Genomic DNA, 14,514 nt, shown 5'->3' on the forward strand with positions numbered 1-14,514 from the left:
AAGAGAAGGGAAAAAAAAACAAACCAACAAAACAAAGCAAACAAGAACCCCACGCGTTAAAGCAGCAGTCACAGACTAGGAGAGCAGAGAGCAATTCAAAGCCACGGCCCTGGCAGAAGAGACGCAAGGCGGGCCTAAGTGTGTGCTCTCTGATCGTGGCTCGTCGTATTTTCAGGTCACAGACCAAGGAGAGCCCACTCTGCTTTCTGCACTGCAGGAACGCAGATCTCTGCTTAAACTCTCCCTGCTTCCCTCCCAGGGGAGCTGCACTACAATTTCCTTGTTCCAAACGGCTGGACAGGCACCAAAGGACAGCAGGAGGGAAAAGGCAGGGTTTCTGCCTCACTAGGACCGTTAGGACAGGCTGACACAGTCAGCGCCGAGCAGACAGGCGAATCGGCTGTTTCCCTATGCTTTTTCTTCTGCAAGAAGTTTGGGCAGTCTTTCTCACGCTCTCCTTAGGGAGAGGAGAGAAGAGAGGCCACCAACGTTAACCCTCCTGCATAGCCTGCATTTCTCTCACAGCAGAAGCAGCGGGTTCATGTGTTTGTAAAGGAGGAGCTCAAGGAGACCACAGGGACGTTCCGCAGTTGGTACTTACTCTTCCCTTGTCGTTTCCTGGCGCCACTAGAGGAGCAGGTTCTAGCTGAAGATGGGATAGAGACAGAATGGGCGCTGCTGGTGCTGGGCCCGTCGCACGAGTGCTCCTCGCTCACAGGAGCGCGGCTTTGGCTAGGTACGTACGGGACTGGTTTTGTACTGAAACAGAGGTGGGACAGACGCTGCAGTAAGGGAATCCCTGTGGTCTGATGCGATTCTTCAGACACGAGCCACACTTGTTTGCAGCAGCACGGCTGATATCGCACGGAGCCAGCGGTGCCCAGGATCTCCATACGTCCCAGCAAGAAAGAGCCTATTACAGTTACAAGTTTCACCGCACAAACACCTCCCAGACGCACGGTATCCTTTCCTGCCAGATGCAGAGCTTCAGCGGGAAGCTGGCAGGGGCTCCCAGGAAAAGAGAGACGCTCACTTGGTCTTTGGAAGAAGAGGTCCTCCAGTTCCCAACCGCTCTCGTCTCCTGTGTACGTTCCAAGCGGGCTTCGCTGCACAGTCCATAAGTGCCACCTTGGTCACTCTGCCTGTAGGAGGCCAGAGGGAAACGTTGCTTGGACCCAACCTACTATATATAAAGGAGGCTCCTCAGTGCTTGCCTTATTACAGCAAGCTCCAGCCACCTCTCCCCAGTCCACCCATTCCCAAGCTCTGGTGATAGCCTCGTCCCTAAGCTCCGAACCTCTTGCAGTCACAACATGGGCCGTGAGAAACCAGACTGATCGGGTCGGTAGCTCTCATTAGGTTCACCGAAAGAGGAGGAATGCTCCCCCCGCCCCCCCCTCCCCCCGGTTTTCTGCCCTGTCTAGTCCGCATCGACACCGCTATGGATGAAATCAAGAGCCTGCTAAGCCACTAAGCAAAGGCCGCCACAGAAAGAACAGAGAGCTAGGCATCTCCTAAATTAGACTAGATTTCAACCAGGCATTCAAAAGACCTTCCACCCCCGCCCCCCCCCCCCCCGCCCCAAAGATATCCCCTAGGCAGCATTCCCAGACCCCGCTCTGGTCATTCAGCCCTACTTTACCTCTGGGTTTGTTGGCATAAGCCGAGCTGATCTTCCCTACTAACACGAGCAGCCGCTGCTCGCGTGCATCGCGAAGCCGAAAGTACGCCTCCCGCCAGGACTCAGCCTCTTCTGGCTTCTCATTCTTGAAGTCTCGGAGACAGTGATTGCGCCACAGTTGGTCCGTATCCTCAGTGAGGAACTGAAGCAAAGGCACACGTAAGCTGGGATCCCTCCTGACACCTTCACTCCCCTCTCTCCCTCGGCACCAGCTAGTGCCAGTGCCACTGGAATAGCACAGAGGGCAAGACGGCTTAGGGGCCAACTTGCAGCAAGAGATCGGCCGATGGCAAATGCAGGAACTCGAGACTAGCAAAAGCCACCCCTTGCTATAAAGAGCGTTGGTCTTTACCATTCTGCTGTTGCAAGTGAGGACAGAACATCACTTCCACACCTCACCCTCCCTTCCCCAGGCCAAGGCACTCACATGATTACATTCCTCCATGCGACACAGCTGCTCTGGGGTGCATCTCTCCAATACTGGCCTCAGAGCTGAGAAAGGGACGCCACTCGCTTCGTGGATTGCTAGAGCAAAGCAAGATGCACACAGTATCGATCCTGCTTCTTGCTTGCCGAGGAAAGGGCTTGACGCCTTGAAACGCGGTGGAAAAACCTGCAGTGCTGCGTGACGCCACGCAATAGGAGGGCAAGGAGGAAGGAACCGTAGGTGCCGTAGCTCTAGGGAGCCGTCGGGCACCCGTACCTCCAAGTCAAGAGGTGCGTGCGCAAGACTCTGTCTCACACTATTTCCAGCGCTTTAGCACTCCCTGAAAGCATGCTGGGTGCTGAGTCCCGCAGCACCTGAGCTTTCAGTGGGATCTGTCCCCTACTAGCTAGCTTGCCTTGCAACAAGGGGCAACTCTTCACATGCTCCAAGCCAGATGCTGCGGAGAGGTATACAAACAAGCTACCAAGATGCCAGGCACGGCTCAGGACTTTAAGACAGATGAGGAAAGGTACTTGCAGTCCATGTTGTTACTGAGCACTCTGACGCATTGCTGATACAGAGACAGCATCTCGGGCAAGGAGGTAGCCTTGGAACCCGAATACACGGGCATCCTTGAATACACCCGGCAGCCTTTAAAACCTTCTTCACTCTCTTCAGCTGGTGACGACACTGCTGTAAAGTGAAAGACTTGGAGTAAGAAGAGAGCGGAGAAAAGAAGAGCCCACCCTGCTGAATGGCACAGCAGACACCAATTGGAGTCACCCAGAAGCGACCTAAAGGGCGAAGTCTTCTCTAAAAGACCTGCCACCTAGTTCAGAAAGGGCAAGTCCAAAGCCCAAGCCTCAGGAAGGGTCAGCAAAGGATCTTCCTCATTTCTGCTAGAGCATGTGGGAGAGCAGCCCCCTTCCTCTGAAACCTAGGCTCTGGGCATCAGACGCAGGACACCAGACCCCAACAGAAGGGCTTGAACCCAGCCGGCATCTGCTCCCACTCTCTCCCACAAACAATGGCTGCAGCCCCGCTCAAACCTATTTTCCTGCCCAGCATACCTTTCCCTTTTGCCTGGGAGCGGGCAGTGGACTTGATGCAAGGAACAGGGCGGTAACCGGCCGGGAGCAGGGCCAGTGGGTTGTCTGGTAACGGTGGTGGCACATCTAAAAGTATCTGGAAGGAGAGGATGTCCGTGCACGTAAGCCAACAATACAGCAGAACGTTGCATCCTGCCAGCATACAAACAGCACTGAACTGCATTTTGTTTGCTATGTCGAATAAGCCCCTTAACGCTCCTCAGCTTGCGCCACAACGTAGCCTCACGGGGAGGCTGCGCTTCTGCCACGTTACTGTGGCTCTGTCCAGGCTGTGAAGACAAAGAATCCAAAATTTGGGATCGGAATCGCTCCGCTCCCTCCACTAAGAGCCATCCACAGTGGCAGAGGAGAGGGGAATCTCACGAGCTGAGGGAAACCTAAAACTTTGATAGGAGGCACTTGATAGAACGAATGGCAAAGCAGGGTTTTAAAATGCTGCCGAGAGTGGAAAAACACTGTTTTGAAGAGCAAAGTGCTCCAGACTTGAGTAAAAAGATGAGGCACTAAAGGTTTTGCACATCAGTCCCTGTTTATATACAAAACCCTGGCACTCATGTGGCTATGAATTTGTACAGAAATAATGCTCATTTTTCAAGCTTTCACCCAAGAAGGTCTGTCCGACCCCTACCGTTCTGTCTTCTAGAATCAGCTGCACTGTTAACACCAGATCTCCCACTTGTCCCCCACTTCTGGAGGCCAACGGATTTCGTTAAGAAAATTGTAGTGCTGACAGAGATTTTTGAAAGGTCCATTTTAGAGACGCATCGATACTTGGGAGGAGGGACAGGGGAACCTCGCTGGCGGGTGGAGCTGCACTGCACATTAGGCTGGATTCGAAGCTGACCCACATCTCAAGGTATTCTGCATGCTTAAAAGTAGATCACGCCCAATATGCTCTCCTACGAGGACTGAGCTGAAGGTGTTCTCTTTTAAATACACACCACCCCCCCACACCCCCCCCCCCATTTTTTAATAAAGAGGGGTTTGCCTATTGCATTTCTTTACTCCCCTCTCTCTCTTCACCCACTTTTCCAGCAGAGCTCCGCTCCAACAGCACAAAGCAATGCCTGCGGCATAGAGCATACGAAACACACGGTGGCTCCCGGCAGGAACCAGGAGTCACAGACCTAGTACCAATGAGACACCCCAAGCACACCCTGGTGCAGAACCAAGCCCAGCACTTCCAAGGGGAAAACTAACAAGCCCCAGGTGCCAGAGGCCCGAGAACAGCTGATGCCACCTCCTTTCTTCCTTTTCGGATCCTTCAAAACCTTACCCGCTTTGGTTCACGAGACTCTGGTAGTTCCTTCTCTGCCTCTGTCTCATTGGTTCGCTTGCGGCTTGGACTTTTCTGGCTTGGGCTTGAGCTGGTGGCACTGGCTCTGCAGCCGTCCGGTTTGCTGTGCCCTTGGTCTTTCCCCCCAGCTGACACAGAGGGCTTGAGCACTTTCCTTTTCTTTTTCTGGGGCTGGTCATAGTTGAGGTACCACTCAAAGGACATTGTGGGTTGTTCAAATTCATCCTTCTCTTCCCCCTCCCCAAAATTTGAAGAAAAGCCCTTTGATTTTTCGTCCACGACAGAGACTTTGCGCTTCCCTCTGCCATCCAGTCGCTGCTGCTCGTGAGAAGACTTGCGCTCTTTGGTTCCACTCATGTTCCCTTTCTCACAGAGCTCACCCGGGTACCTCTCCCAGCCTGCAGCTCTCGTATCCCAGTCAAGCGTTAAGCGTTTGAAAGAAGAACTGAGGATGACAAACTGCCCTCCGTGGCTTCCACGCTTGCTCTGACAGGCTCCCTCCTCGTGCCTGGAATGTAGCGAGCCTCATCACAATGGCACCATGGACACCGAGAACCTCACCGCAGCGGCACCTCGGACACGGGCCTGCAGCACGTAGCCAATTCCATTGGAAGCTTGCGACTATTCAAGAGCTAAAGAGGGAACCCACATCTCCCCTGCAGACCCTCCACTCTTGTCAGTGCTGCCTACAGTCTCTCTCTCCTCTCAACTAGAGTCTGTGCTAAAAAGGCGACTGATCCCTTCCGCGACCACTGCCTCTCGACCCGCTCCTTTCCATTCCCCTCCCCATACCCCAGTGAAAAAGGTTCTTTCTCTTCACGCACATGCTGCCAGGCGAGGCTCTGCCAGCTCGTGCAGCGGCTCCGCAGGCCAGGGAGGGAAGAGGCGCCCTCTCCGACTTGCAGCCCAGTGAGGGGGCTGCAGGTGAAGGGAACGTACTTCTACCTCTGCCACCCAGGCGGTTTGGGACATCCCTTCACCGAGATGTCGACCAACTTTTTAGTTGCAGTGTTGTAGGGAGCCTCAGGCAGGAAGACGGTCGAGGACATCTTTGCCACCTAGACTGGCACGTCCTGGGCGTATGCAGAGAAACCAAGGCAAGGAAACGGGAGAACGGGCAAACAGAGCGCTGAGACAACAGAAGCCCGTATAGGGAAGAAAGACTCCAGAGTTCACGGAAAGACACCTCTCCAGGGGCCACCAAAGACTAACACAGCCCCCCGGGCCAAAACTGCCCTCTGCTGCTCACTTCACAGTTAATAGCGACTGCCCCGTTGTGGCCGGCTCCCCGCTCTCTGCTGCGGCCTCAGCGAGGCCACCGGAAACCACAGGCCTCGTGCAGCACTCGGGCTCCCCAACCTGCCCAGAGGAGCTCTGCTCCAGGGCACCTCCTCACACTCCCACCAACCCCTGGGTCTGCAGGCTCACGTCGCACACCTGCTCCTTCCAGAGCTCCAGTTCCTCACACCCCAAGTACAACCGAGCGTTTTGAACGCCGGCTATGAAGTGTGCACGCACTAGAAACAAACCGCGTTCCGTTATTCGCTTCCCTCCAACCCCAGTCAAGCGGCTTCAGGTTCAAAGACTAAAATCCTTGCTTTTTTTTTTCCAAAGAGGGGGTCAGGGCAAAAGATACAGGGGAAACGGCTTCCAAACTGGAAAGAAATCCTTCCCAGTTCCACACAGAGAACACGACAAAATCATTCCTTCTTTCCACTACAAGAGACAAGCCGATGCCTCCATCGACATTTAAAAGCTGTCTGCAATTTGAGAGGCAAAGTCCCCTCTCTCTCTTCAAGGGGAAAGGAAAAAAAAAAAAAAGAAAAGTTAAAACCTGACTTGGTGCGCAGTAAAATTTCTCCCCAACCCCCTCCTAGTTTTATTCCCAGTAGCCAGCAGAAGACCACAGCAGCAGAGCACAAGTCCCCAAGGCCTCTTGGCACCCCTGCACAGCAACGTAAGCACCTGTGCAAGACGTATAGTAACAGCAGAGGAAAGGTCAAGAGCTAAGGTTTCATTAACATACATGGGTAGAGAGCAAAGCCTCGGGACTCGACGTGCTTGCCAAAGGACTGACGAGCAAATGGGCCGCCGGTCCTACCCGCCCCAGAGAGTCCGGGTGGGACTTGGAGCCCAGCAGGTACCAGATCATGGGGAGTGACTCCAGTGACACCCAGTGTCTCCCCTCAGACAGATGGGTTCCTGCCAGCTCGAGCCACAGAGAGGCCGGTCCTTGTACTGGACTGGGAGGAGGGAGACTACTGGGAGCGACGTAAATAATACAGGCGGGATAGAGGAGCAGTTTAATATCAATTAAAACAATTCTATCATTTATTAAGAGGTCAAATAGCAAATAGTCGCTCCATCTTCCAATGACAGCGCCCGAAACAGGATGTTAAGGGCAGGGGGAAAAGAGGGGGGCTTGAACCTGAGAAAGGGACCAGAGTAAAGAGAAAACACTGTGCCGTCGTCTTGTGCAGATCGAATCCTCTCCCAGCAGCGGCAGCCTCCAAAGAGTTCAACGAGAAGGGCTGTTGAGGGGGGTGGGGTACTTTCTCCCTCTTCACTCCCAGTCCCCCATGAGAGAGGAAGTCCCAGATCTGCACTGCAAACTCATCTCCGAGAGAAGCTCTTCTGAAAATCTTTGTTCGTTTTTGCCGTCACGGGTGAAAGGTCTGCGACAGAGAAAGAGAAGGGAAAAAAAAACAAAAAAAAAAAACCAACAAAACAAAGCAAACAAGAACCCCACGCGTTAAAGCAGCAGTCACAGACTAGGAGAGCAGAGAGCAATTCAAAGCCACGGCCCTGGCAGAAGAGACGCAAGGCGGGCCTAAGTGTGTGCTCTCTGATCGTGGCTCGTCGTATTTTCAGGTCACAGACCAAGGAGAGCCCACTCTGCTTTCTGCACTGCAGGAACGCAGATCTCTGCTTAAACTCTCCCTGCTTCCCTCCCAGGGGAGCTGCACTACAATTTCCTTGTTCCAAACGGCTGGACAGGCACCAAAGGACAGCAGGAGGGAAAAGGCAGGGTTTCTGCCTCACTAGGACCGTTAGGACAGGCTGACACAGTCAGCGCCGAGCAGACAGGCGAATCGGCTGTTTCCCTATGCTTTTTCTTCTGCAAGAAGTTTGGGCAGTCTTTCTCACGCTCTCCTTAGGGAGAGGAGAGAAGAGAGGCCACCAACGTTAACCCTCCTGCATAGCCTGCATTTCTCTCACAGCAGAAGCAGCGGGTTCATGTGTTTGTAAAGGAGGAGCTCAAGGAGACCACAGGGACGTTCCGCAGTTGGTACTTACTCTTCCCTTGTCGTTTCCTGGCGCCACTAGAGGAGCAGGTTCTAGCTGAAGATGGGATAGAGACAGAATGGGCGCTGCTGGTGCTGGGCCCGTCGCACGAGTGCTCCTCGCTCACAGGAGCGCGGCTTTGGCTAGGTACGTACGGGACTGGTTTTGTACTGAAACAGAGGTGGGACAGACGCTGCAGTAAGGGAATCCCTGTGGTCTGATGCGATTCTTCAGACACGAGCCACACTTGTTTGCAGCAGCACGGCTGATATCGCACGGAGCCAGCGGTGCCCAGGATCTCCATACGTCCCAGCAAGAAAGAGCCTATTACAGTTACAAGTTTCACCGCACAAACACCTCCCAGACGCACGGTATCCTTTCCTGCCAGATGCAGAGCTTCAGCGGGAAGCTGGCAGGGGCTCCCAGGAAAAGAGAGACGCTCACTTGGTCTTTGGAAGAAGAGGTCCTCCAGTTCCCAACCGCTCTCGTCTCCTGTGTACGTTCCAAGCGGGCTTCGCTGCACAGTCCATAAGTGCCACCTTGGTCACTCTGCCTGTAGGAGGCCAGAGGGAAACGTTGCTTGGACCCAACCTACTATATATAAAGGAGGCTCCTCAGTGCTTGCCTTATTACAGCAAGCTCCAGCCACCTCTCCCCAGTCCACCCATTCCCAAGCTCTGGTGATAGCCTCGTCCCTAAGCTCCGAACCTCTTGCAGTCACAACATGGGCCGTGAGAAACCAGACTGATCGGGTCGGTAGCTCTCATTAGGTTCACCGAAAGAGGAGGAATGCTCCCCCCGCCCCCCCCTCCCCCCGGATTTCTGCCCTGTCTAGTCCGCATCGACACCGCTATGGATGAAATCAAGAGCCTGCTAAGCCACTAAGCAAAGGCCGCCACAGAAAGAACAGAGAGCTAGGCATCTCCTAAATTAGACTAGATTTCAACCAGGCATTCAAAAGACCTTCCACCCCCCCCCCCCCCCGCCCCAAAGATATCCCCTAGGCAGCATTCCCAGACCCCGCTCTGGTCATTCAGCCCTACTTTACCTCTGGGTTTGTTGGCATAAGCCGAGCTGATCTTCCCTACTAACACGAGCAGCCGCTGCTCGCGTGCATCGCGAAGCCGAAAGTACGCCTCCCGCCAGGACTCAGCCTCTTCTGGCTTCTCATTCTTGAAGTCTCGGAGACAGTGATTGCGCCACAGTTGGTCCGTATCCTCAGTGAGGAACTGAAGCAAAGGCACACGTAAGCTGGGATCCCTCCTGACACCTTCACTCCCCTCTCTCCCTCGGCACCAGCTAGTGCCAGTGCCACTGGAATAGCACAGAGGGCAAGACGGCTTAGGGGCCAACTTGCAGCAAGAGATCGGCCGATGGCAAATGCAGGAACTCGAGACTAGCAAAAGCCACCCCTTGCTATAAAGAGCGTTGGTCTTTACCATTCTGCTGTTGCAAGTGAGGACAGAACATCACTTCCACACCTCACCCTCCCTTCCCCAGGCCAAGGCACTCACATGATTACATTCCTCCATGCGACACAGCTGCTCTGGGGTGCATCTCTCCAATACTGGCCTCAGAGCTGAGAAAGGGACGCCACTCGCTTCGTGGATTGCTAGAGCAAAGCAAGATGCACACAGTATCGATCCTGCTTCTTGCTTGCCGAGGAAAGGGCTTGACGCCTTGAAACGCGGTGGAAAAACCTGCAGTGCTGCGTGACGCCACGCAATAGGAGGGCAAGGAGGAAGGAACCGTAGGTGCCGTAGCTCTAGGGAGCCGTCGGGCACCCGTACCTCCAAGTCAAGAGGTGCGTGCGCAAGACTCTGTCTCACACTATTTCCAGCGCTTTAGCACTCCCTGAAAGCATGCTGGGTGCTGAGTCCCGCAGCACCTGAGCTTTCAGTGGGATCTGTCCCCTACTAGCTAGCTTGCCTTGCAACAAGGGGCAACTCTTCACATGCTCCAAGCCAGATGCTGCGGAGAGGTATACAAACAAGCTACCAAGATGCCAGGCACGGCTCAGGACTTTAAGACAGATGAGGAAAGGTACTTGCAGTCCATGTTGTTACTGAGCACTCTGACGCATTGCTGATACAGAGACAGCATCTCGGGCAAGGAGGTAGCCTTGGAACCCGAATACACGGGCATCCTTGAATACACCCGGCAGCCTTTAAAACCTTCTTCACTCTCTTCAGCTGGTGACGACACTGCTGTAAAGTGAAAGACTTGGAGTAAGAAGAGAGCGGAGAAAAGAAGAGCCCACCCTGCTGAATGGCACAGCAGACACCAATTGGAGTCACCCAGAAGCGACCTAAAGGGTGAAGTCTTCTCTAAAAGACCTGCCACCTAGTTCAGAAAGGGCAAGTCCAAAGCCCAAGCCTCAGGAAGGGTCAGCAAAGGATCTTCCTCATTTCTGCTAGAGCATGTGGGAGAGCAGCCCCCTTCCTCTGAAACCTAGGCTCTGGGCATCAGACGCAGGACACCAGACCCCAACAGAAGGGCTTGAACCCAGCCGGCATCTGCTCCCACTCTCTCCCACAAACAATGGCTGCAGCCCCGCTCAAACCTATTTTCCTGCCCAGCATACCTTTCCCTTTTGCCTGGGAGCGGGCAGTGGACTTGATGCAAGGAACAGGGCGGTAACCGGCCGGGAGCAGGGCCAGTGGGTTGTCTGGTAACGGTGGTGGCACATCTAAAAGTATCTGGAAGGAGAGGATGTCCGTGCACGTAAGCCAACAATACAGCAGAACGTTGCATCCTGCCAGCATACAAACAGCACTGAACTGCATTTTGTTTGCTATGTCGAATAAGCCCCTTAACGCTCCTCAGCTTGCGCCACAACGTAGCCTCACGGGGAGGCTGCGCTTCTGCCACGTTACTGTGGCTCTGTCCAGGCTGTGAAGACAAAGAAGCCAAAATTTGGGATCGGAATCGCTCCGCTCCCTCCACTAAGAGCCATCCACAGTGGCAGAGGAGAGGGGAATCTCACGAGCTGAGGGAAACCTAAAACTTTGATAGGAGGCACTTGATAGAACGAATGGCAAAGCAGGGTTTTAAAATGCTGCCGAGAGTGGAAAAACACTGTTTTGAAGAGCAAAGTGTTCCAGACTTGAGTAAAAAGATGAGGCACTAAAGGTTTTGCACATCAGTCCCTGTTTATATACAAAACCCTGGCACTCATGTGGCTATGAATTTGTACAGAAATAATGCTCATTTTTCAAGCTTTCACCCAAGAAGGTCTGTCCGACCCCTACCGTTCTGTCTTCTAGAATCAGCTGCACTGTTAACACCAGATCTCCCACTTGTCCCCCACTTCTGGAGGCCAACGGATTTCGTTAAGAAAATTGTAGTGCTGACAGAGATTTTTGAAAGGTCCATTTTAGAGACGCATCGATACTTGGGAGGAGGGACAGGGGAACCTCGCTGGCGGGTGGAGCTGCACTGCACATTAGGCTGGATTCGAAGCTGACCCACATCTCAAGGTATTCTGCATGCTTAAAAGTAGATCACGCCCAATATGCTCTCCTACGAGGACTGAGCTGAAGGTGTTCTCTTTTAAATACACACCACCCCCCCACACCCCCCCCCCCATTTTTTAATAAAGAGGGGTTTGCCTAGTGCATTTCTTTACTCCCCTCTCTCTCTTCACCCACTTTTCCAGCAGAGCTCCGCTCCAACAGCACAAAGCAATGCCTGCGGCATAGAGCATACGAAACACACGGTGGCTCCCGGCAGGAACCAGGAGTCACAGACCTAGTACCAATGAGACACCCCAAGCACACCCTGGTGCAGAACCAAGCCCAGCACTTCCAAGGGGAAAACTAACAAGCCCCAGGTGCCAGAGGCCCGAGAACAGCTGATGCCACCTCCTTTCTTCCTTTTCGGATCCTTCAAAACCTTACCCGCTTTGGTTCACGAGACTCTGGTAGTTCCTTCTCTGCCTCTGTCTCATTGGTTCGCTTGCGGCTTGGACTTTTCTGGCTTGGGCTTGAGCTGGTGGCACTGGCTCTGCAGCCGTCCGGTTTGCTGTGCCCTTGGTCTTTCCCCCCAGCTGACACAGAGGGCTTGAGCACTTTCCTTTTCTTTTTCTGGGGCTGGTCATAGTTGAGGTACCACTCAAAGGACATTGTGGGTTGTTCAAATTCATCCTTCTCTTCCCCCTCCCCAAAATTTGAAGAAAAGCCCTTTGATTTTTCGTCCACGACAGAGACTTTGCGCTTCCCTCTGCCATCCAGTCGCTGCTGCTCGTGAGAAGACTTGCGCTCTTTGGTTCCACTCATGTTCCCTTTCTCACAGAGCTCACCCGGGTACCTCTCCCAGCCTGCAGCTCTCGTATCCCAGTCAAGCGTTAAGCGTTTGAAAGAAGAACTGAGGATGACAAACTGCCCTCCGTGGCTTCCACGCTTGCTCTGACAGGCTCCCTCCTCGTGCCTGGAATGTAGCGAGCCTCATCACAATGGCACCATGGACACCGAGAACCTCACCGCAGCGGCACCTCGGACACGGGCCTGCAGCACGTAGCCAATTCCATTGGAAGCTTGCGACTATTCAAGAGCTAAAGAGGGAACCCACATCTCCCCTGCAGACCCTCCACTCTTGTCAGTGCTGCCTACAGTCTCTCTCTCCTCTCAACTAGAGTCTGTGCTAAAAAGGCGACTGATCCCTTCCGCGACCACTGCCTCTCGACCCGCTCCTTTCCATTCCCCTCCCCATACCCCAGTGAAAAAGGTTCTTTCTCTTCACGCACATGCTGCCAGGCGAGGCTCTGCCAGCTCGTGCAGCGGCTCCGCAGGCCAGGGAGGGAAGAGGCGCCCTCTCCGACTTGCAGCCCAGTGAGGGGGCTGCAGGTGAAGGGAACGTACTTCTACCTCTGCCACCCAGGCGGTTTGGGACATCCCTTCACCGAGATGTCGACCAACTTTTTAGTTGCAGTGTTGTAGGGAGCCTCAGGCAGGAAGACGGTCGAGGACATCTTTGCCACCTAGACTGGCACGTCCTGGGCGTATGCAGAGAAACCAAGGCAAGGAAACGGGAGAACGGGCAAACAGAGCGCTGAGACAACAGAAGCCCGTATAGGGAAGAAAGACTCCAGAGTTCACGGAAAGACACCTCTCCAGGGGCCACCAAAGACTAACACAGCCCCCCGGGCCAAAACTGCCCTCTGCTGCTCACTTCACAGTTAATAGCGACTGCCCCGTTGTGGCCGGCTCCCCGCTCTCTGCTGCGGCCTCAGCGAGGCCACCGGAAACCACAGGCCTCGTGCAGCACTCGGGCTCCCCAACCTGCCCAGAGGAGCTCTGCTCCAGGGCACCTCCTCACACTCCCACCAACCCCTGGGTCTGCAGGCTCACGTCGCACACCTGCTCCTTCCAGAGCTCCAGTTCCTCACACCCCAAGTACAACCGAGCGTTTTGAACGCCGGCTATGAAGTGTGCACGCACTAGAAACAAACCGCGTTCCGTTATTCGCTTCCCTCCAACCCCAGTCAAGCGGCTTCAGGTTCAAAGACTAAAATCCTTGCTTTTTTTTTTCCAAAGAGGGGGTCAGGGCAAAAGATACAGGGGAAACGGCTTCCAAACTGGAAAGAAATCCTTCCCAGTTCCACACAGAGAACACGACAAAATCATTCCTTCTTTCCACTACAAGAGACAAGCCGATGCCTCCATCGACATTTAAAAGCTGTCTGCAATTTGAGAGGCAAAGTCCCCTCTCTCTCTTCAAGGGGAAAGGAAAAAAAAAAAAAAGAAAAGTTAAAACCTGACTTGGTGCGCAGTAAAATTTCTCCCCAACCCCCTCCTAGTTTTATTCCCAGTAGCCAGCAGAAGACCACAGCAGCAGAGCACAAGTCCCCAAGGCCTCTTGGCACCCCTGCACAGCAACGTAAGCACCTGTGCAAGACGTATAGTAACAGCAGAGGAAAGGTCAAGAGCTAAGGTTTCATTAACATACATGGGTAGAGAGCAAAGCCTCGGGACTCGACGTGCTTGCCAAAGGACTGACGAGCAAATGGGCCGCCGGTCCTACCCGCCCCAGAGAGTCCGGGTGGGACTTGGAGCCCAGCAGGTACCAGATCATGGGGAGTGACTCCAGTGACACCCAGTGTCTCCCCTCAGACAGATGGGTTCCTGCCAGCTCGAGCCACAGAGAGGCCGGTCCTTGTACTGGACTGGGAGGAGGGAGACTACTGGGAGCGACGTAAATAATACAGGCGGGATAGAGGAGCAGTTTAATATCAATTAAAACAATTCTATCATTTATTAAGAGGTCAAATAGCAAATAGTCGCTCCATCTTCCAATGACAGCGCCCGAAACAGGATGTTAAGGGCAGGGGGAAAAGAGGGGGGCTTGAACCTGAGAAAGGGACCAGAGTAAAGAGAAAACACTGTGCCGTCGTCTTGTGCAGATCGAATCCTCTCCCAGCAGCGGCAGCCTCCAAAGAGTTCAACGAGAAGGGCTGTTGAGGGGGGTGGGGTACTTTCTCCCTCTTCACTCCCAGTCCCCCATGAGAGAGGAAGTCCCAGATCTGCACTGCAAACTCATCTCCGAGAGAAGCTCTTCTGAAAATCTTTGTTCGTTTTTGCCGTCACGGGTGAAAGGTCTGCGACAGAGAAAGAGAAGGGAAAAAAAAACAAAAAAAAAAAACCAACAAAACAAAGCAAACAAGAACCCCACGCGTTAAAGCAGCAGTCACAGACTAGGAGAGCAGAGAGCAATTCAA

At 53.7% G+C, this 14,514-nt stretch overlaps 1 protein-coding gene across 1 annotated transcript; it reads right to left on the minus strand.

The window, feature by feature from the left end:
- Positions 1-1,029: 1,029 nt before the first annotated feature.
- Positions 1,030-12,076, minus strand: LOC147415254 (elongin-A-like). The gene is made up of 10 exons (XM_086468566.1): positions 11,699-12,076; positions 10,384-10,498; positions 9,851-10,006; positions 9,314-9,411; positions 8,848-9,028; positions 8,244-8,352; positions 7,812-7,969; positions 3,179-3,283; positions 1,643-1,774; positions 1,030-1,142 (listed from the first exon to the last, which is right to left on the minus strand). Exons 1-10 carry the CDS (start codon positions 12,074-12,076, stop codon positions 1,030-1,032), a joined length of 1,545 nt encoding a protein of 514 aa, XP_086324692.1.
- Between the last annotated feature and the right edge of the window lie 2,438 nt (positions 12,077-14,514).

The sequence above is a fragment of the Leptosomus discolor genome, chromosome 7, assembly GCF_034619465.1.
Source record: "Leptosomus discolor isolate bLepDis1 chromosome 7, bLepDis1.hap2, whole genome shotgun sequence".
Classification (NCBI taxonomy): domain Eukaryota; kingdom Metazoa; phylum Chordata; class Aves; order Leptosomiformes; family Leptosomidae; genus Leptosomus; species Leptosomus discolor.